Source organism: Triticum urartu, chromosome 3A (genome assembly GCF_056163025.1).
Source record: "Triticum urartu cultivar PI428250 chromosome 3A, HENAU_Tu73, whole genome shotgun sequence".
Taxonomy (NCBI): Eukaryota; Viridiplantae; Streptophyta; class Magnoliopsida; order Poales; family Poaceae; genus Triticum; species Triticum urartu.
Window position 1 is genome coordinate 75,814,463 of NC_141875.1, and position 23,877 is coordinate 75,838,339.

General features: G+C 44.8%; 1 protein-coding gene across 1 annotated transcript; it reads right to left on the reverse strand.

Annotated features, from left to right (window-relative positions):
- Positions 1-129: 129 nt before the first annotated feature.
- On the reverse strand, positions 130-15,130 carry LOC125542939 (ATP-dependent RNA helicase DEAH11, chloroplastic). Its single transcript, XM_048706162.2, is given in 7 exon segments — positions 130-1,630; positions 2,580-2,720; positions 5,894-6,009; positions 6,105-6,508; positions 6,510-7,654; positions 10,582-13,735; positions 14,145-15,130. Coding segments are annotated over 4 exon segments (5,244 nt in total). The 5' UTR covers positions 14,952-15,130; the 3' UTR covers positions 130-1,630; positions 2,580-2,720; positions 5,894-6,009; positions 6,105-6,370.
- Between the last annotated feature and the right edge of the window lie 8,747 nt (positions 15,131-23,877).

Sequence of the window (23,877 nt, forward strand, 5' to 3'; positions counted from 1 at the left end):
CTTCCCCTTCCCCTTCCCCTCCCTCCCTTCCCCTTCCCCTTCCCCTTCCCCTTCCCCTCTCCCTCCCTCCCTCCCTCCCTCCCTCCCTTCCCCTTCCCCTTCCCCTTCCCCTCCCTCCCTCCCTCCCTCCCTCTCTCTCTCTCTCTCTCTCGGGATGAGCAGGACGCCGCCGCCGCCATCGCCACCGGAGCAAGCCGCAGATCCCACGACGCCGCGGCCAGATTCGCCCGTCTTCCTCGCGCAACAGAATGTTTTCTCACTTAAAAAGGACCGCGCATTGAATACTGGAAAATATAGGGTCTTTCTCGCACAATTCCAAAACGAAACGTTTTTTTCACTTAAGAAAGGACTGCGGTTTTATTATCAAAAAGTATAGTGACTTTTTTGCAAAATGCCCGATGATGTACGACCAGAAGCAGTCGATGGTTTATTATTAGGGAGAGAAAAGATTCGGAAATTAGAAAGAACCTACCAGATATGGAAGTTTTCGTTAAAAAAACAGAACGACAATGGACCGGAGATGTATCAAAAATGGAGAACAAATTAACATGACAATAATCTGATCATGATAACTTTTAATAATAATAAACACAGTAAAGTAAAGTCAGCCTCTTCTCATCAACTTCAATAATCCCAAAACAGCACTCTGCTTACTACCAAAAGGAAGTAATGTAAGCGGCTGGCAGCAGTGAAAAGAAAGGAAAATATAACATGATTGCATTTGTAACTGAGCAGCCGTTTTCAGGAAAGAAGACAATTGCACTAGGTATATGACTGAAAACTGTATGGAAAGATTAGGAAGGAATGCTAATTGACGTTTCATTTCTTTTTTCTTTTCATGAAAGAAGACAATTGCCCTGGTATCATATATATTGAAGAATTCACCTTCCGTTAGCCTTTTCTTACTGGATCCAGAAAAGTTCTCTTTGTGCAACGTGTAGTCACTTTGCACGCTCCTTTATAATTACTCCCTCCGTTCCAGAATATAAGGTGTATTGGTTTCCGTGCAAGTCAACCATGTGAATGTTTGACCAAGATTATAGAATAAAATAACAATATCTGCAATGCCTAGTAGATAGTAAAATCTGAAACTACTTATGATGGATGAAATGATATAAATTTCGTAATGTGAATGTTGATATATTTTTCTAAAAACTCGGTCAAACTTGCACTTGTTTGACTTTTCAAAAAACAAATACACCTTATATAAAGGAACGGAGGTAGTATAACACATACAAAACTAGAAACTTAATTTTAACTATTGTAGTTAAATTCAATTATAAAATCAGTATTAGAGAGCTGAATAACAAATTTGTAGAAGGGGTGATGTTTTTATTTCTTATTTCAATGTGATCAGCAAACAAATGTGTATAACCCACAGTCAAAGGAGAGCACAATTTAATGTTCACTTCAGAAATAAATTGTTATAATCCACATTTGTAGAAGAGCAAATTTAATCTTACCATCTAGCAAACAAAACCTGCAGCGTGAATCATCGCCACAGACTCCATCCCCGCAACTGCATGCACCCTCAAGCCATCAAGCAGTCAAGCATGCCAGGGAAAAGGCCTGACTTAGAACTGCAAATTAGAACTGCAAAACTGTGGTACTCCCTCCTGTCCTTTTTACTCTGTATATAAGAATTGTCCGAAGTCAAACTTCATAAAGTTTGACCATATTTATATGAAAAAAATATCAACATCTACAATACTAAAGTTATACAATATGAAAATTAAATTCATCACACATCTAATGATATGGATTTCATATTCTGAATGTTGGTATTTTTTCTATAAAGTTGGTCAAACTTTACAAAGTTTGACTTCACACAAACCTTAGTACTCCCTCCATTCCTAAATATTTGTTTTTTAGAGGTTTCAGATGGTGACTACATACGGAGCAAAATGAGTGAATCTACACTCTAAAATATGTCTATATACATCCGTATGTGGTGACCATTTGAAATCTCTAGAAAGACAAATATTTAGGAACGGAGGGAGTATATGCAGAGTAAAAAGGACAGGAGAGTACAGAATTTGCCATAGATTGTCAAAGAGAATTCTGTGGTCCTTTCATTCAAATGGTCTAAAACAAAGTATTGATGTGAAAGAACATAAACATGCAGTAATCCATTGGCATAAATGGGATTGCAATATGAATCCTACATACAAGCAGAGTATAAGCTAGCAGATTTGCTAGGCAGGCCATAACTCTACCTTAATCCTACATACAAGCAGACAATCAGCTAACAGATTTCCTAGAAGTTTCTTCAGTACATGATGCAATCTCAACACACGACTATGCATATGCACAGCTATAGTATATAACTATATATTGACAAATTAACTATCAGAAATAATGAGATGGGATATTCATCCAGCACACAATTCAAACAGTAACAACATAATTGGGAAGAACATAGCAGCAATGAAAATGAGGATCAGAGGAATGGGCATAACACCTCGTTCCTACGTCTACACAATACAGCATAGTTCTAGTGACCTTGCTCAACATTTAATTAAAAAAATCTGCCAATAGCAAGCAAAAAAAATAAACATTACAGAACGTTTAGATCTCACCTCACGTTTCTAACACCTGAACTGCTTCCTGGATATAGAGCATCAGAGTTATAAGAGCCAAGAGATGATACATTCTGTATCTGTCATTCTGCCCGTTCTCAATCTTTGAGCGACCGGTTGAAATCCCTTTATCTGTTAGGGCTGCAAAACAGTACCAAAACTATTTACTTTAGATCATATATGAAGCTGCTTTCTGGGTATCTATTACCACAATCTATAAAGCAGGCCATGAGATTCCGAACTAATGAGCAAAATAAGATTGTCTGTTGAGTTCACCTGAGGGGAATCTACCGATCAACATAGAAATGCCCAACCTACCAATATGTAGACACGTCCATCAAATAAGCACCACGCAATTTAACAATACCATAAGATGCAACTCCAAAGACTAGCTAACCATCTTTTACTTGCCAGAAACTTGACTACTGTTTCTAAGAACTGACAGAAAAAGGTGAAACCAACCCCTACGTATTTAACATTATCTCTATTTTCTAATCCACCAACATTTGACTAATCTCCCAAGCTTTAAGCCTGTAATCTATATATTACTGGTCAAGTTGTAATGTGCCCCTTGTTCATATGATCAAGTCAGCAATTAATGGGAGAAGTCAGGGAAAATAACTAATGTACATAATACAAGAACACCATACTTAAACGGAAGGATGCCCGGGTCTAGGCTTGGCTTCTTTTCAATCCCTATACTTCGGTAAATCAACAACAACAACAAAGCCTTTAGTCCCAAACAAGTTGGGGTAGGCTAGAGGTGAAACCCATAAGATCTCGCAACCAACTCATGGCTCTGGCACATGGATAGCAAGCTTCCACGCACCCCTGTCCATAGCTAGCTCTTTGTGATACTCCAATCCTTCAGGTCTCTCTTAACGGACTCCTCCCATGTCAAATTCGGTCTACCCCGCCCTCTCTTGACATTCTCCGCACGCTTTAGCCGTCCGCTATGCACTGGAGCTTTTGGAGGCCTGCGCTGAATATGCCCAAACCATCTCAGACGATGTTGGACAAGCTTCTCCTCAATTGGTGCTACCCCAACTCTATCTCGTATATTATCATTCCGGACTCGATCCTTCCTCGTGTGGCCACACATCCATCTCAACATACGCATCTCCGCCACACCTAACTGTTGAACATGTCGCCTTTTAGTCGGCCAACACTCCGCGCCATACAACATTGCGGGTCGAACCGCCGTCCTGTAGAACTTGCCTTTTAGCTTTTGTGGCACTCTCTTGTCACAGAGAATGCCAGAAGCTTGGCGCCACTTCATCCATCCGGCTTTGATTCGATGGTTCACATCTTCATCAATACCCCCATCCTCCTGCAACATTGACCCCAAATACCGAAAGGTGTCCTTCCGAGGTACCACCTGGCCATCAAGGCTAACCTCCTCCTCCTCACACCTAGTAGTACTGAAACCGCACATCATGTACTCGGTTTTAGTTCTACTAAGCCTAAACCCTTCCGATTCCAAGGTTTGTCTCCATAACTCTAACTTCCTATTTACCCCCGTCCGACTATCGTCAACTAGCACCACATCATCCGCAAAGAGCATACACCATGGGTATCTCCTTGTATATCCCTTGTGACCTCATCCATCACCAACGTAAAAAGATAAGGGCTCAAAGCTGACCCCTGATGCAGTCCTATCTCAATCGGGAAGTCATCGGTGTCGACATCACTTATTCGAACACTTGTCACAACATTATCGTACATGTCCTTGATGAGGGTAATGTACTTTGCTGGGACTTTGTGTTTCTCCAAGGCCCACCACATGACATTCCGCGGTATCTTATCATAGGCCTTCTCCAAGTCAATGAACACCATATGCAAGTCCTTCTTTTGCTCCCTATATCTCTCCATAAGTTGTCGTACCAAAAAAATGGCTTCCATGGTCGACCTCCCAGGCATGAAATCAAACTGATTTTTGGTCACGCTTGTCGTTCTTCTTAAGCGGTGCTCAATGACTCTCTCCCATAGCTTCATTGTATGGCTCATCAGCTTAATTCCACGGTAATTAGTACAACTCTGAACATCCCCCTTGTTCTTGAAGATTGGTACTAATATACTCCGTCTCCATTCTTCTGGCATCTTGTTTGCCCGAAAAATGAGGTTGAAAAGCTTGGTTAGCCATACTATTGCTATGTCCCCGAGGCCTTTCCACACCTCAATGGGGATACAATCAGGGCCCATCGCCTTGCCTCCTTTCATCCTTTTTAAAGCCTCCTTCACCTCAGACTCCTGGATTCGCCGCACAAAACGCATGCTGGTCTCATCAAAGGAGTCGTCTAGTTCAATGGTAGAACTCTCATTCTCCCCATTGAACAGCTTGTCGAAGTACTCCCGCCATCTATGCTTAATCTCCTCGTCCTTCACCAAGAGTTGGCCTGCTCCGTCCTTGATGCATTTGACTTGGCCAATGTCCCTCGTCTTCCTCTCTCGGATCTTGGCCATCTTATAGATGTCCCTTTCACCTTCCTTCGTGCCTAACCGTTGGTAGAGGTCCTCATATGCCCGACCCCTTGCTTCACCAACAGCTCGCTTTGCGGCCTTCTTCGCCATCTTATACTTCTCTATGTTGTCTGCACTCCTATCCAGGTATAGGCGTCTGAAGCAATCTTTCTTCTCTTTAATCGCCTTCTGGACGTCATCATTCCACCACCAGGTATCCTTATCTTCGCTTCTCCTTCCCCTGGACACTCCAAACTCCTCCGAGGCCACCTTACGAATACAAGTCGCCATCTTCATCCACACATTGTCCGCATCCCCTCCTTCCTCCCAAGGGCCCTCCTTCGGTAAATAATAAACTAAATTAAATTGTAATTGGAGATGCACCAAGACCTGTGCACAACTTTGCTAGTTAAAAACACAAAAAACTTTGCTAGTTCAAAACACAAAATCTAGAACCTGTACACTCAACGTAAGATCAAATAAAAAATGCTAAGCATTTACCAAGTAACTCAACAACTTGCCTTTTTTATTTCCAATGCGCTCTGCAACACATTTTAAAAAAATCTATGCTGCAATAAATACTAAGGTGGATTTTTTTAAAAGGTAAAAGCACCTACTTAAATTCAGAAACTTCAGTACAGAATAATTAAATGCAAACTAATCAGCAGGTTGCACAATTCCAAATTTGGGTTGATTACATGCTCTCTGTGAAGAGCTCAGTGCATCTTTAGAATTTGTATCCTTGATAGCTACCATTCCAGAAACCACACAAAAGAAAACCAGCATGCTCATCCCTAAGCACCACCAAAGCAACAAAAACAAAGAATTCGCAGAAGCAAAATCACATATCCAACCTCTAGAACGCTTATGCATTGCTGGGATACTGGAAGAGGGCTTCACTGGTTTTGAAAAGGAACTGTGCCCTTATTTCTTCAGAGCGTTCATCTCCCATTCACACATTTTCTTCAAACTAGCCAAAAATTGTATGAACTATGAAATAAGCATGAATCCAAAAATGGTACCATGGCATCAAACAACAAAGCCATCTGGGGAACAAACACTCACCCTTTGCAGCTTAGAGTGGATCAGCAGGGAATCAGGAGAGAAGCATTCAGCGAGACGTGGATACCTCCTGGATGCACCCCTACATGCACAGTTTATGGTTTTAATAATCGCAATACCTTCGCAGCTTGAGGATTACTGTATGCTTCAGCACCAACAATTCACGTATTTTGCCTAATGTGTCAATGTCCAAGGTTTGGCAACAGTTTGCTAACATACAGATTTTCCAGGAGGCAGGACTGCCATCAGTACAAATATACACCTAGGTTCTACACAATGTCCACAAAGGATTGGTGCGCAGATCTGAGATGGCCATAACACTCTTCGCTGCTCTTGAAGTTCGCCAAGCATGCCCAACAAATGTGGCAGCCGCATCTGCACTCAACATGGTTGCAGCCTTCAGCTTTTTTCGATCGTGTATCCACAGGAAGGGCAGTTCTTCACATTCTCCTTCCCTTTGCGCCATTCAAGAAGTGTTGCGTCTGGGTCTTCCTTGTATTCTTTGTAAGCCTCACAGGATATGAAAGGATGATACTCGAGATGGCACTTGGTGCAGATCTCCACATAGCAAGCCCCACAGACAAAAGGTTTGGTCTCTGCATCTGGAGCTGCCACCTGGTAGATGGATCGGCAATCCGGTGTTGGGCAGAAACGGTATATTCCTGCCCTAGATGCAACAAATGCCCTTAAGGAAGCACTGAATAGGTCCTCCAGCTTCTCATTTGACACGAGGTGCTTCAGATCAACAATGAGGAATGGCTTCTTGCACCCAGTTTTGAGGCAACAAACAGGGAACCCATCATACGATTTTGTGGCAACTTCACACTGATCCACCAAGCAAGCCCGACAAAATATGTGCCCACACGATTCAAGCTTAAAAGGATCTTCCGTCTCACACAAGCAAATAGCGCATGCATCCATTGAAAGCTCATTGTCAGCCACCCTTTGATTATCATCTTTACTGCCTCCAACATTCTCTGACGGAAGGTGAACCGGGACATTGTGTTTAACTGAGGTTATCAGCTCAGAGATCATCCCCTCCACCCTTCGCTTATCCTCTTTACTGCCCCAAACTTTAAGTATGTGGCGGTGTTTATGTAACTCAACCTTTACCGAGGGCATCACAGTCTTGAATCCTTCCAGATCAACTCCAAAATTTTCTACTGTTTTCTTCATCAAGTCTGGAGGGAGGTTATGCCCACGAAGACAAATTTCAAGAGGCCGCTTCTCAAGGAGCTGTGGAAGTGCATGGACCAATTTAGCTTCAGCTTCAGCCATGTGATGCTGGTGTCCAAAGACTTTAATATTTAGACTTTGCCTGTCATACAAAATGTAAGTACCAGTTTCTTGTTCAATTGATTTCAAATGTGCTACACCATCACGGGATAAGAGCATCTGAACTGCACTTAATGTCAGATCAGGGTGGTCTATGGTTTTCCCTTTCATCAAAATCTCAAGCGGCCTTCTCAGATCTGCTATTGTTTTTGTGGCATTTGCAGTGAGCTTTACTCGGAAAATACCATTCTCGGTCTTCTCATAATTGTAAGACACACCTGCATAAAGTACACTGATTAAGACTTCGAACTTGCCAGCTGGTATAAAATTATGTGCTAAACATTCTTCTTGTACATAAGTTGGAACCTGATGAGTTTGCTGGTTTTGAAAACATCAATGAAGTAGCACACACATTAATTCGGTACAAAATTTACATTGATATTCGGAAACAGATGATGTTATGATTTTATCAGTGGAGATTCACATGTTAGCTGAGGGATCAGCTGACCCCACAGCTTTTTCTTAGTTTCATTCAGATGTGTGCAAAAAAGTAGAAAATTTCAGAGAGATTAATGCACTTGAACCCACAGCCTTTTTGTCACTGGCGCTGCCACTGGATTTTATGCTCTCATGAAGATATTGAGATAAAATAGACAATGAGTTATATAACTACTCATGTTCCCCGGTTCAAATTTATATGAGCCACAACTCATAATGGTTTTCTCCCTGGAGCAAGCGAAGACTTAGAAAAAATGTAATTGAGAAAAATGGCTTTGCCCCTAATATAGATTCTTTATTAGCTAATATAAATTCTTTGAAGAATGGTCACTGGCGCTGCCACTGGATTTTATGCTTCTCATGAAGATATTGAGATAAAATAGACAATGAGTTATATAACTACTCATGTTCCCCGGTTCAAATTTATATGAGCCACAACTCATAATGGTTTTCTCCCTGGAGCAAGCGAAGACTTAGAAAAAATGTAATTGAGAAAAATGGCTTTGCCCCTAATATAGATTCTTTATTAGCTAATATAAATTCTTTGAAGAATGGTCATGTTTTTATATAATTAGTCTTTCTTTTGAGCTTGTCTATTACGGTACAAGAAAAATCAATCCTGTCACTCTTAAAGGACAGGTAAAAGGAATTCAAGCTAAGGGGCCTAATGAGGAAATTCCTTATTTGGCACTACATTAAAATGTGCTTCCCTATTTGGGCCAGGAAAGAAAATTCTTTCCTATTTCACACTGCCTCTAACTTGTATGCCTTTTATGACACTGTCGTCTATTTTGGCCACTAACGGTGTTAATAACACCTGAAAAGACGCTTTTGCCTCTAATGTAGTATGTGACCAAAATTTTGACTAAAGCACTGTGATGAATTTTGGAGGACCTTTAGATTTTTTCATGGTTACATGGACAGATGATACATACATACATTAGGTAGTACACGCACACATCCCCTAAAAAAAGGTAGTACACACAAACATTACATGCCAGCCAGGCGGCCACTAGTAGCAGTACACGACTACACGCCCCGACCAGACTGCAACGTGCGCACAAAGGTGCGCCATAAGGCGGAAGCTTAATTCCTCCTCCATCTCCCACACGTGCGCTTCCGGCAAGAACGATGGTCACGGTGGTGGCACAGCTGCTGGAGGAGGCACACGCTGGGGTTCGTGGCAGCGTATCAACCAGCACCCGGAGCTGGCATTCCAGGAACAGCACACCTCCGTGCTTGACGCTCTCTAGCTGTCCCCTACATCCGCGCTGTGGCACTGCAGCGCGTAGACCAACCACGCAGATGAGCTCACCGACAGCAATTTGACACCCCCCCTCCCCCCCTCTCACCGACAGCCATTCGACACACATTAGGTAGTACACACACACATCCCCTAAAAAAAAGGTAGTACACGCAAACATTATATGCGGGCCACTAATAGCAGTACACGACTACACGCCCCGACCAGACTGCAACGTCCGCACAAAGGCGTGCCATAAGGTGGCAGCTTAATTCCTCCATCTCCCACACGTGCGCTTCCGGCAAGAACGATGGTCACGGTGGCGGCACAGCTGCTGGAGGAGGCACACGCTGGGATTCGTGGCAGCGTATCCACCAGCACCCGGAGCTGGCATTCCAGGAACAGCACACCTCCGTGCTTGACGCCCTAGCTGTCCCCTACATCTGCGCTGTGACACTGCAGCGCCGTAGACCGACCACACAGATGAGCTCACCGACAGCCATTCGACACCGCCCCCACACCCACACACACCCACACACCACCACCACCACCACCACCAGCGCGCTGCCGTTCCACGCAACACCACCCACCCCCAGACCCTGGACCTCCACCTCTCTTCACCAGTACCGCTGCCTCCGCCAACGGCCACGGACCGCGACCGGCGATACCTGCACCTCCTGTTTGTCGATCTGGCACTCCCGCTCAATGAGTTTGCACACCTGGCGGACGACCGTGCTGGAGGCAGAGGAGGACAGCAAGGACAAGGACACACAGGGGCAGGGGCAGGGTCGTGTGTGCACGCAGAGGCAGAGGAGGCGGTTGCAGAGGCTGTGCAGGCACTGCGCCGTAGGGCACGGGCGGCTGCTTCCAGCAGTACCAATGACCGCTTCAGTCCATCTTGGGTGGGGATTGGGGGAGAAATTGAAGGGGATGGATCAGTGGACAAAGAGTGGGAGGGAGAGAGCAACTTGGACGCGATGGCCTGTTTTTTTCTTCCTTTCTAGTACTGTACAGCCAGCGGTAGTTTCGTCCATGCAACAAAAAATGACAGGTCTTAGACCTTATATACTAGGGGTGGCTGACGGTGCCACGAAAGGCATGAAAATAAGATCTGGTGCCAAATAGGGAAAACAAGTTTTTTCCAGGGTCAAACAGGGAAGTCATCACTATCCTAGTGTCAAATAAGGAAAGGTACTAAAGGCATGAAAAATCTTGAAGTTTCACAAAAAAGAAAACACTGCAACACCAGTAGCAGTAAGTTGCTCCCTAGGGAGATGAGGGTCCTAGATGAGTTTCCGGAAAAGATGGCTCACAAAGTCTGGCTACCTCATATAAAACTAAACTAAGTGAAAAAAGAAAGACAAAAAGGAATATGAAAGCAACCGCAACTGAGGAATGAGAGGTTCAACCAATAGAACAGTGAAAAAAATCAATGCATTTAGCGAATGAGGAATGCAGGCACACCTTTTTGGCTTCGGAAGCTCTCAAGCAGAGAAGTCACTTCCTGGCTGATAACATTGTAAACACGCACTGAACAGGACATAGTGCTATGAAATACATGCTTGCACTGTATTATCTGCCAAGGTTGACAACAAGGAAGAATACTTCCTTCAAGATGGTCCAGTGCTCTTGCAGCTTCTCGATGAAGATTTCCATCAAAAGTTAAAGTTGCTCTCATCATCGAGTCATTTTCCTCGGGAGGGAACACTTCAACACGGAAACTTTTTCCAGGAAAACTCTTGTTTGGCATGAATGGAGAAATTTCTCTAATCAGCACTTCTTCGCATACAGAAACAGAGGGGCTAGCTATAGTGGCTTCCTTGACCCTGAGCAGGCGGATATTAAGGATTCTCCTTGTTGTTGCGCTGCGAAAAGCATCATATAGTTCCCGCTCCGAGACATGCAATGGAATTCTTTCGACAAATACACAGTTCTCCTCCTTCGTACTAACCCTACAACTGATATACCTTCCATCGATTCCTAAGGCAAAGCAGTCATCTACAACAGATTGAGCTTCCCCACTGGCACATGTTACAAGTGCAAGGCCCCTGCTTTCCTTACGTGGCCAACATAATTTAGCTCTTACTGAAGGAAATCGTAAACCTTGATTATCAGGAGAACATACAGGAACTATTTTTAGAGAGGAACCATGAAATTCTACCCCGTTCAATTTTGACACAGCATCTTCAGCATTTTCAGGTTTGAGGAATGTAATCTTCCCCCATTTAGTTTCATCTGAGCCTAGCCTGAAATTTCCACTGGATTTATGAAAATTAGCAATACCGGAGACAAGACTATCCACCAAGCTAATAAGCTCCTTGTCATTGATGTCACTTGCATTTTGATGTAGAACCTCTACTGTCAGATATCTCTTCCCAAGTTCTAAATGTTTGACCTCAGCACCTGAGCCAAATAGTGCAATCGGAGAGCTGCCTGACCTCTCGGGAAATAAACTTCTCTCAAGGCACTCGTTCCTCATCAACTTACCTTCACATTCCATAGCATTGTTAACAATGCAAAAGACCTTTTCCATGTGCTGTGCGGTAGCAAATAACACGACTTCGTTATTGTTAAAGTTAACTTCAACAGTTACTCGGTCATCCTTGCAATCTTCCTTGAGATGTGAGATGATCTTCTGCTGATTTTGGCCAGATTTGCCAACAAATTTTGCCAGCAAGTTATTACCAAGCCCACTAATCACCTTTATCTGTAATTTATGTTTCTCCAGTTGCTGAATGGAAGACATTGGGTGAATTGCATACAAAGCATCATGATCAACAGCAGTTACGCATACCAGATATTGATTTGGGACGGATAAGATTTCTGAAAAGACCACCCAATCTGGCTTGGTACCATAATTGAGCAATGAGCATGAGGGATGAAGGTTCACAATCTGATCTGTTGAAATCACCTGGTAACCAAACCTTTCATGTCCTAAAAACATAGCAAGATTACCTGCAAGAGATGACAAGATAATTCTTTTTAGCAACTTATCATGCTCGCTGGGAGCCTCAGGATTCCAACACCAATAACTTGGGATTATAATTTTCAACTCATGCTTTAGACAATTTTCAAGTTCTGATATAGTTTCCTGGCACCTCCTCATGGTTTTGGCATTGATGCTGTTCTGCCAACACCACATATTCCTGTTCTCATGCCCATCCTCCCATTTCTTATAAACAGCGAGTAGAGTGAACAGATCTCCATCTTGGTGACACAAACGGACTTTCTGAAGGTCAGCTTTGTGTTTCTCCTCATCAGTGCCCACTCTACAAAAGATGCTGCTAGAATTTGCCATAACAGCAGCTAAAACTACACCTTCCTTCCTCAAACCAAAACCAAAGCAATCAAGCATAATTTTTCCAAGCCTTGGCTCAATTCCCAATTTGACCAAGTGGCGTCCAGTATCAGTCAGCTCATAGCAATTACAATTACATTTGACAGCACCCAACTGTTCAAGGTTCTTCACAGCCATATTGATCGCTTCTGGATTTGGGGCATCAACAAACTCAAAATTCTGTGCATCTTTAACACCCAAAGCAAGTATTCTTAGAACAGCAGTGCCAAGATGAACTTTTTGGATTTCAGGTTCTTGATGCAGTTCCATCATACTGAAGTCGGCTTCGGAGTAAAGCCTATAACACTTCCCCACTCCCGTTCGACCTGCCCGGCCAGCGCGTTGATTAGCTGAACTTTGGGAAATCCAATTGACTTTCAGAACATTAAGACCACTGCTAGGCACAAATCTGCTGTCCTTGACCAGTCCAGAATCAACAACATACTTCACTTCTTTTATAGTAAGTGATGTTTCAGCTATATTGGTGCAGAAGATAATTTTTCTCATTCCAGAATAGCTTTTGAAAACACGACTCTGTTCCACAGGGGAAAGCTTTCCATGCATAGGAAGTACCACCGCACTTGCATCGGTGAAATTTTCACAGGCCCATTCAACTTCTAGCTGGGATGTCAAGAAAGCAAGGATGGCACCCTCTTCTTCATTCTTGTGGATGATGCTTACCTGCCTTATAACATCATTGACATAAGAAGCAGCAGCACAAGGACCACGCAAAGAGTTTGGCACAATATTGAAAGAAGCATCAACTGATACATCAGGTACATATTTAATTTCAACAGGAAAATTTCTCCCTTTCACATGGAATGTTTGGCAGCCATAAAAGTATTCAGCAAGTCTATTAGCATCAGCAGTGGCAGACATTATAATGAGTCGCAAATCCAACCTATCAAGCAGCTTCTTTTTGATCAAAGCTAAGAGAAGATCGGTGTTCAAGCTTCTTTCATGAGCTTCATCAACAATGATATAGGAAATGCCATTCAGGTCCGCATCATTCATACAGTGATATAAAAGACAACTATCTGTGCAAAATATAATCTTCGAACTGAAATTTTGATCATTCCAAAAGCTTGAATATGACGACACAAAATTGTCCGCATAGCAGCCCTTGCTTTCTTCATCTACTCTGTGTGCCAATGATAAAGCAGCAATTTTCCGAGGTTGCGTACAGACAATTGAATCATTACCAGAAAGACCCGAGTCAGCAAGAAACTGAACTAGTTGTGTGCTTTTCCCAGAACCAGTTTCCCCAATTAAGATCATAACCTGTAGAGAAGAAAGCTCGTATAATTAAACCTTGACTTTTGCATCAGCATGTTACGGCCGACAAATTCAAATAAACAAGTGAAACTAAATGGTGCACTGCAATATAATAACATGCACATGACAAAGCTCCACAGGCACGGCTCTTTCTCCTTGATTCTAAGCATGCAAATCCATAGCTAAAAATGCACACTGAGGCAGGCGCTTAAGCGTGCCTACATTATAGAAAAACTTCTGGCGCTTTATTACGCTAATTAAGCGTGCGCTACAGTCAGAAAAGCACAAGGCGGTGGCAAAACGCACAAACGCCTAGCGTTTTCTTTAACTTTGTGAATAATCATAAATTGTCAAATGGCTCGCACTGCATTGCAAATTTGCAATGCCATCACAAATAGAACTGCAGATAAGTCACCTGATTATTGAAAATGTGATTGAGAATCTTTCTGCGGTATGCGTAGATTGGTAGCCCCTCGTTGAGCCTCCTGCACTCACGCAGCATCATCATGTGCAACCTCACAAAGTCCACATCCTCTCCTTCCCCAATCCCAAACACATCCACCCCTTCTTCCTCATTCACTTCCTCCTCGTCATCCGTCCCATGTAACATGGCACGCCTTATCGAACTCATGGCTGCTTTGTACTCGGCAATTTTGGCATCTATCAATTCCTTCTCAGCCTCCAGTGTTCTCTTCTGGAGATTGAACTGATCGAAGTCGCGGAAGTTATTGTGACCGCGCAGGCGGCGTTTCACAGACTGGATGGAGACCGCGAGCTCAGCGGAGCGGGAGACGAGGCCGGAGTCGAGGAGGCGGGACGCGTGGGAGGCGAAGAGGGAGGCGACGAGGGGGTAGGCGTGGGAGGCGAGGGCGGCGTCGGGGAGGTGCGGGGTGAGGAGGTGGAGGCCGTCGAGGCGGAGCGACCAGAGCTCGCGCGCGGCGGCCGCGGCGGCGGGGAGGGAGCGGAAGAGGAGTCGGGCGGCCTGGCGGCCGGAGGAGCAGGCGGATAGGCTGTCGGGGGGCGGCGACTGGAGGCCCGCGACGAGGGCGTCGACCTCCGTGGCCGGCGGGGAGGAGGAGCTGGGGCCCGCGCGGAGGAGGATCACCGCGAACTGCCGCGCGTGCGGGGGCGGCTGGCGGGGCCGCTGCTGGCGGTGCAGGTGGGGAGGCGGCGAGACTCGGTCCGGCGGGCGGAAGGGGCGGCGGTCCTGAGACGGACGCATGGCGTCGGCGTGCGCTCCGAGGGTTTTGGAGGGTTTCGGCGATGGTTAGAATCGAGGTCGCGGGGGGAGCCCTGCCCTGGGTCGCCGGAGTCGGTGCGGTCGCTCTTCCAGGGGACGGGGCGAGATTCTGGTTCGAACTCGACTACTCCTCGTCTCCTCCGCTTCGACAGTTATGCTAAAACACATCTAGTGCACATTTAAGTCCTATGTCATTGATCTTACCATCTCCGTTTCAGTTTACAAGTCTTATGCGTATATCTAGATTGTCAATTTTATCATCTTAATATAATGTATATAACACAAAAATTATACCGTTTGAAAATAGAATATCAAAAGTTTATATTGGTATATTTTTTATAATATATAACTTGTATTAGGTTGGTCAAATTGACAACCTAGGAGTACACGCACGCCCGGTAAACTAAGAGAGAGGGAGTACATTGAGATTATTTTATATATACTTCAAAAGGAAAAGAAAAAAAATAGAAATCATATCCGGCGAACGTCAGAATTTTCGTCCCTTCCGGCGAACCTGCTCGTTGCCATCAGATGTGTCGCACGGATCTTGAAGCACAGAGAGAAGACACATCAGCTTTGGAAACTCGTTTGCCGAGAACGAAAATGACATAAACGCTTCTCTGTCCAGATACACCTGCCCACTGCACTAGCTAGCACCTCAAGCGTCCACATGACTGACCTGAGTTTGAATCCTAGTTCTTTTTTTCTATTTTACTACTAGATGGCAAAGATATTATGCGAAAATTTATTTAGGTATATGGGAAGTTTTAAAAGTATATACTCTCTGCGTTTTCCTAAATATTTGTCTTTCTAGAGATTTTAACAAGTGACTACTGAAGAAAATATGCTCTAGAGGCAATAATAAAGTTGTTATTTATATTTTCTTATATCATGATAAATGTTTATTATTCATGCTAGAATTGTATTAACTGGAAACTTAGTATATGTGTGGATACATAGACAAATAAAGTGTTCCTAGTATGCCTCTATTTGACTAACTTGTTAATCAAAGATGGTTAAATTTCCTAACCATGGACATGTGTTGTCATTTGATGAACGGGATCACATCATTAGAGAATGATGTGATGGGCAAGACCCATCTGTTAGCTTAGCACTATAATCGTTTAGTTTATTGCTATTGCCTTTTTCATGACTTATACATGTTCCTACGACTATGAAATTATGCAACTCCCGAATACCGGAGGAACAACTTGTGTGCTATTAAACATCACAACATAACTGAGTGATTATAAAGATGCTCCACAAGTGTCTCTGATGGTGTTTGTTGAGTTGGCATAGATCGAGATCAGGATTTGTCACTCAGTGTTTCGGAGAGGTATCTCTGGGCCCTCTCGGTAATGAACATCACTATAAGCCTTGCAAACAATGTAATTAATGAGTTAATTACGGGATGATGCATTACGGAACGAGTAAAGAGACTTGCCGGTAACGAGATTGAACTAGGTATGATGATACCGTTGATCGAATCTCGAGCAAGTAATATACCGATGACAAAGGGAACAACGTATGTTGTTATGCGGTTTGACCGATAAAGATCTTCGTAGAATATGTAGGAGCCAATATGAGCATCCAGGTTCCGCTATTGGTTATTGACCGGAGATGAGTCTCGGTTATGTCTACATAGTTCTCGGACCCGTAGGGTCCGCACGCTTAACGTTCGATAACGATTTGTATTATGAGTTATGTGATTTGATGCACCGAAGGTTGTTCGGAGTCCCGGATGAGATTACGGACATGACGAGGAGTCTCGAAATGGTCGAGACGTAAAGATCGATATATTGGAAGGCTATATTCGTGTAACACCCTCGATGCGACTATATCTCCCATGTGTCGAGGCACGACTTAGAGGCATAATCGCATTGAAGGCATATGTCACAAGTTAGGCAATCTTCACAACATCCCATGTAATATATAGATAATAAAAGGGGAGATAACATAGTTGGCTTACACTCGCCACGTCAATCAAGTACATAAATAACATTATATCATTCAAACACTCATGGCCCGACTACGGCGCCAAAATAAAAGATACCCACATGCGACACGGTCCCGATCACCCCCAACTGGGCACCACTACTGATCATCAGGAAAGGAAACATAGTAACGTTGAGAGTCCTCGTTGAACTCCCACTTGAGCTCAAGCGCGTCACCTGGAGTGGAATCATCAGGCCCTGCATCTGGTGTAATAGTAATCTGTGAGCCACAGGGACTCAGCAATCTCGCACCCTCGCGATCAAGACTATTTAAGATTATAGGTAAGGCAAGATAAATATGTGTGGAGATGCAGCAAGCGACTAGCATATATGGTGGCTATCCTGTTCGCAAAAGAGAGCGAGAAGAGGAGGCAAAGCGCGGGCAAGAAACTAGAGGACAACCTGCGCAAGCATTACTCCAACACCGTGTCCACTTCCCGGACTCCGCCGAGAAGAGGCCATCACGGTAACTCACACTGTTGATTCATTTTAATTAAGTTAATGTTCAAGTTATCTACAACCGGACATTAACAAATTCCCATCTGCCCATAACCGCAGGCACGGCTTTCGAAAGTTCAAATCCCTGCGGGGGAGTCCCAACTTAGCCCATGACAAGCTCTCACGGACAACAAAGGAATAGACCTCCTCCCGAGACGTTCCGATCAGACTCGGTATCTCGGTTCTTCAAGACACTTCGACAGGTTAAAACAAAACCAACAACACCGCCCGAATGTGCCGACAAATCCCGATAGGAGCTGCACATATCTCGTTCTCAGGGCACACTCAGATAGGTCAAGCTACGAGTAAAACCAACCCTCGAGTTTCCCCGAGGTGGCCCCGCAGGCTGCCTGGTTCGGACCAACACTCAGAGGAGCACTGGCCCGGGGGGGGTGTTAAAATAAGATGACCCTCGGGCTCCGGAAACCCAAGGGAAAAGAGGCTAGGTGGCAAATGGTAAAACCAAGGTTGGGCATTGCTGGAAAAGCTTTAATCAAGGTGAACTATCAAGGGGTTCCCATTATAACCCAACCGCGTAAGGAACGCAAAATCCGGGAACATAACACCGATATGACGGAAACTAGGGCGGCAAGAGTGGAACAAAACACTAGGCGAGAGGCCGAGCCTTCCACCCTTTACCAAGTGTATAGATGCATTAAGATAACATGGCAATATAATGATATCCCAACAAGTAAATAAATGTTCCAACAAGGATCGGCCTCCAATCTTCACCTGCAACTAGCAACACTATAAGAGGGGCTGAGCAAAGCGGTAACATAGCCAAACAACGGTTTGCTAGGACATGGTGGGTTAGAGGTTTGACATGGCAATTTGGGAGGCTTGAAAGCAAGTGGTAGGCATCGTAGCATTGGCATAGCAAAAGAGCGAGCAATCTATCATAGCAAAGATAGTAGTGATTTCGAGGGTATGATCATCTTGCCTGCAAAGTTGTCAGAGTTGACTGGATCCTCGAAAGCAAACTCAACGGGATCCTCGTTAGCGAACTTGTCTCCCGGCTCTACCCAAACAATACAAACAAGCAAACGAAACACAATCAACCATGTGCAAAGCTCAAACAATATGATGCAATGATGGTATGCTATGCGGGATGCGATGCGGGATGCATATGTAAGATTTGACAAGGGATGCATGAACCTGGCCTCAACTTGGAAATCCAAGTGTGCCACTGGAGAGATGAGATGAAATCGCTTAAAAACGATATAAAGAACGCCGGAATCGGAGTTACGGTTTGGAAATGGCAAGCAATTCAAATATGACCACGTTCTGCGATTTACAGCAAGTAGCCATCTAAATGCAATAAGATGAACATACTACAGCATCCAAACATGGCAACAAAATACATGGAAGGGATGTATTCATGATGCTTAACAAAAGTCTAGCACTGAGCTACGGCCAATTCATCCATTAACAGGTTCAAACAAGCATGGCAAAAATGCATATGACAAACAGATTTCAGACTTAGTGAAATTAACACTTGTCTGGAATTTCAGATCAGATAGCACTCTTCGGAGCAACAAAACTATATGCTACAGGACCTGAACAGGGCAAAGTAAAGTATGGCATGGAGCTACTCAAAGATCTTAACAAAAGTCCCTTAGTGACCTTGAGCCAAAAGGGATCAGAAAATACAATTGCAAGCATGTGAACATGGCAAAAACATAATCAGTTCTCAGACTTAGTGAAAACTGGAGCATACTGAAAACAGATATCAAGTAGGCATGTTTACGAGCTCGATGCACTCACTAGAAAGCATGTCATGATAAACTAAGCATACATCCATCAAGAATACACAAAATGAAAGCTAGAAATGGCAATAACAATAGCATAGCATGCACGGATCAACTACAACATCCTCGGCAAAATCGCTAACAAGTAGACAATCTGCCCAGATTCACGAAGTAGTAAAAGTAGAGCTCGATTGACTCAAGCTAGGGTGCTCCATAATTGCAAACAAAGACATGGATGGATAGATCACTACAAGATTAACAAAACACCCTTACTGATCATCCTGAAAAAAGGCATGGATCACTAGGAAACAACATGAACATATGGCAATATGAGATAAACAGGTCAAGGACTTAGTGGAAATGCCAAGTCCCTGAAATCAGCATTACCAAGTGCCTCACTTTGCAAGTTTGTGCTAGTCACCACACACATCACAAAAATACATGGGTTGCACCTCTGGAAAGATGGAAAAACTCTTAACAAAACATATGTAGAACTCAAGGACATATCATGCACACAATAATCATGGCAAAAATGACAAATATCTAAATGGAGTAGCAGATCTGACAATTATCTCAAGTAGCACTCTTCTAACAGCATTTCGGGCATCAAGAAGAACCCAAATGAAAATGATGCAATGGAATGAAATGATGTACTCTCTGAGACAAACATTTTGATATGCTATATGCCCAAAACGGAGTTACGGATGAGGAGTTACGATGCGATGAATAGGAGCATATGAACTAGTAAATTTCGGGGACTTAGTGAAATCTCGAGGGGAAAAAGTCAACCTCCCAGATCCGGATCGGGGCGGCGCGCGAACCGAGGTTCGCCGGCTGGGTTCGCCGGAGGAGGAGTCGGTCGGAGCGTGGGGAACGCCGGAGAGGACCGGGTCGCCGGATCCAGCCGGCGGAGGGGGGCGCGGACGGAGCCGCGGCGTCGGCCGGCGGGAGCGGCGCGGCGGGGCGGCGCCGGAGCGAGGCGGCGGCATCGGGCGTCGATGGCGGGCGCAGCGGCGCGGCGGCGCCAGAGCGAGGCGATGGCGTCGGGCTCCAGGCGCGGGGGACTCGGGCGACCGCGGGGACGCGCGGGCCGCGCAGGCCGGCGGCGGGCTTCGGCGGGCCGCGGCTGTCGGCGGGGAAGTGGGGCGCGGGCTTGCTGCGTGGCATGCCCTGGTTGGCCGGAGACGGCGGCGGACGCTGTCCGGCCGGGCCGGACGTGTCCGGTGCGGCGAGGAGCAGTGGATCTAGGGTTAGGGGTGGCTTGAACCGGAATTTGAGGAGGGGGGGTTCTATATATAGGCATAGAGGGAGCTAGGAGAGTCCAAATGAGGTGCGGTTTTAGGCCACGCGACCGTGATCGAACGCTCTAGATGATGGAGAGGGTTTTGGTGGGTTTTGGGCCAACTTGGAGGGGTGTTGGGCTGCAACACACACGAGGCCTTTTCGGTCCCTCGGTTAACCGTTGGAGTATCAAACGAAGTCCAAATGATACGAAACTTGACAGGCGGTCTACCGGTAGTAAACCAAGGCCGCTTGGAAAGTCTCGGTCCAATCCGAAAATGTTTAATCCCCACACACGAAAGAAAGGTAGAATTGACCACCGGAGGAGAACGAAGCGCCGGAATGCAAAACGGACAACGGGGAAAATGCTCGAATGCATGAGATGAACACATATGCAAATGCAATGCACATGAAGACATGAAATGAGATGCATGACAACGATAACAACACATGGAGACAAAAACCCGAACCCGAGAAAATAAAATAACTTAACGTTGGAAATGGCAAGAGTTGGAGTACATATTGGGTAAGTTACATCCGGGGTGTTACAATTCAGACATCGGAAAGGTTTCGATAGATTCGGGTATTTTTCAGAGTACCAGAGAGTTACGGGAATTCGCCGGGGGAAGTAGTGGGCCTTAATGGGCCATATGGGAAATGAGAGAAGGGCCTCAAGGGGTGGCCGCGCGCCCCCCATGGCAAGTCCGAATTGGACTAGGAAGGGGGCGGCGCCCCCCCTCTCTCCTTCTCCCTCTCCTACTCCTTCCCTCTCTCCCCTCTTGGAAAAGGAAGGGTACTCCAACTAGGATTGGGAATCCTAGTTGGACTCCCCCTATAGGCGCTCCCCTCCTAGGCCGGCCTCCTCTTCCCCCCTCCTTTATATACGTGGGAAGGGGTCATCCCAAAGGCACTCCAAGATTTGTCTTAGCCGTGTGCGGTGCCCTCCTCCACAGTTTTCCACATCGGTCATATTGTCGTAGTGCTTAGACGAAGCCCTGCGTCGGTAACTTCATCATCACCGTCACCATGCTGTCGTGCTGACGAAACTCTTCCTCGGCCTCAACTAGATCTAGAGTTCGAGGGACGTCACCAGATCACGGAGGTGCCGTACGTTCGGAACTTGATCGGTTGGATTGCGAAGACGTTCGACTACATCAACAACGTTACTCAACGCTTCCGCTTTCGGTCTATGAGGGTACGTAGACACACTCTCCCCTCTCGTTGCTATGCATCTCCTAGATAGATCTTGCGTGATCATAGGAAAAAAATTGAAATACTGCGTTCCCCAACAGTGACATCAGAGCCAGGTCTATGCGTAGATGTTATATGCACGAGTAGAACACAAAGGAGTTGTGGGCGTGGGTATATACATATTGCTTGCCGTCACTAGTTGTTTATTGATTCGACAATATTTGATACGTCTCTGTCGTATCTATAATTTTTTATTGTTCCATGCCAATATTCTACAACTTCCATATACTTTTGGCAACTTTTTATACTATTTTTGGGACTAACATATTGATCCAGTGCCCAGTGTCAGTTCCTGTTTGTTGCATTTTTTTGTTTCGCGGAATATCCATATCAAACGGAGTCCAAACGGGATAAAAACTGGCGGAGATTTTTTTTGGAATATATATGATTTTTGGGAAGAAAAATCCACGCGAGACGATGCCTGAGGGGGCCACGAGGCAGGGGGCGCGCCCGAGGGGGGTAGGCGCCCCCTGACCCTCGTGGCCACCCCGTAAGGTGGTTGATGCCCTTCTTTCGCCGCAAGAAAGCTAATATCCAGATAGAGATCGTGTTAAAATTTTAGCCCAATCGGATTTACGGATCTCCGGGAATATAAGAAACGGTGAAAGGGTAGAATCTGAGAACGCAGAAACAGAGAGAGACAGATCCAATCTCGGAGGGGCTCTCGCCCCTCCCACGCCATGGAGGCCAAGGAACAGAGGGGAAACCCTTCTCCCATCTAGGGAGGAGGTCAAGGAAGAAGAATACGAAGGGCCCCCCCTCACCTTCTGTTCTGGTGGCGTCAGAACGCTGCCGTGGCCATCATCATCACCGCAATCTCCACCAACAACTTCACCGCCATCATCACCAACTCTTCCCCCCTCTATGCAGCGGTGTAACCTCTCTCTTACCCGCTGTAATCTCTACTTATCATGGTGTTCAACGCTATATATTATTTCCCAATGATGTATGGCTATCCTATGATGTTTGAGTAGATCCGTTTTGTCCTAATGGTTATTTGATGATCGTGATTGGTTTGAGTTGCATGTTTTATTATTGGTGCTGTCCTATGGTGCTCTCCGTGTCGCGCAAGCATGAGGGATCCCCGCTGTAGGGTGTTGCAATACGTTCATGATTCGCTTATAGTGGGTTGCGTGAGTGACTGAAACACAAACCCGAGTAAGGGGGTTGTTGCGTATGAGATAAAGAGGACTTGATGCTTTTTAATGCTATGGTTGGGTTTTACCTTAATGATCTTTAGTAGTTGCGGATGCTTGCTAGAGTTCCAATCATAAGTGCATATGATCCAAGTAGAGAAAGTATGTTAGCTTATGCCTCTCCCTCATATAAAATTGCAATAATGATTAGCTATCTAGTTATCGATTGCCTAGGGACAAATAACTTTCTCGTAACAAAAAGCTCTTTACTAAAACTAACTTAGTTGTGTCTTTACCTAAACAGCCCCTACTTTTTATTTACGTAATCTTTATTACTTTGCAAACCTATCCAACAACACCTACAAAGTACTTCTAGTTTCATACTTGTTCTAGGTAAAGCGAACATCAAGCGTGCGTAGAGTTGTATCGGTGGTCGATAGAACTTGAGGGAATATTTGTTCTACCTTTAGCTCCTCGTTGGGTTCGACACTCTTACTTATCGAAAACTGTTGCGATCCCCTATACTTGTGGGTTATCAAGACCTTTTTCTGGCGCCGTTGCCGGGGAGCAATAGCGTGGGGTGAATATTCTCATGTGTGCTTGTTTGCTTTATCACTAAGTAATTTTTATTTGCTGTTCTTAGTTGTTCCTTATCTTTAGTTATGGATATGGAACACGAAATACCAAAAAAATTAGGTGTACTTTCTGCTCATGGAGATGGGGAACCTCCTAAAACCCTCGATGCTGGTTATGTGAAAGATATTATGTACTACTTTAATAATCCTGAGAAAACCCCATTCAATTATGTAATGGGAGTAACATTGGATCAACGCAAATACTTTAGGGATTATCGCTTGACACAAAAAGGGAAACTATTATGGGATCAAATTCATATATTGAATTGGTATGCTAGGCAACTATGCTTGAGATATGATTATACTTGTTGCTCTAGGATGAAGGCTCCACACCTTCCCTTTTTATGCGAATTTAATGATAATAA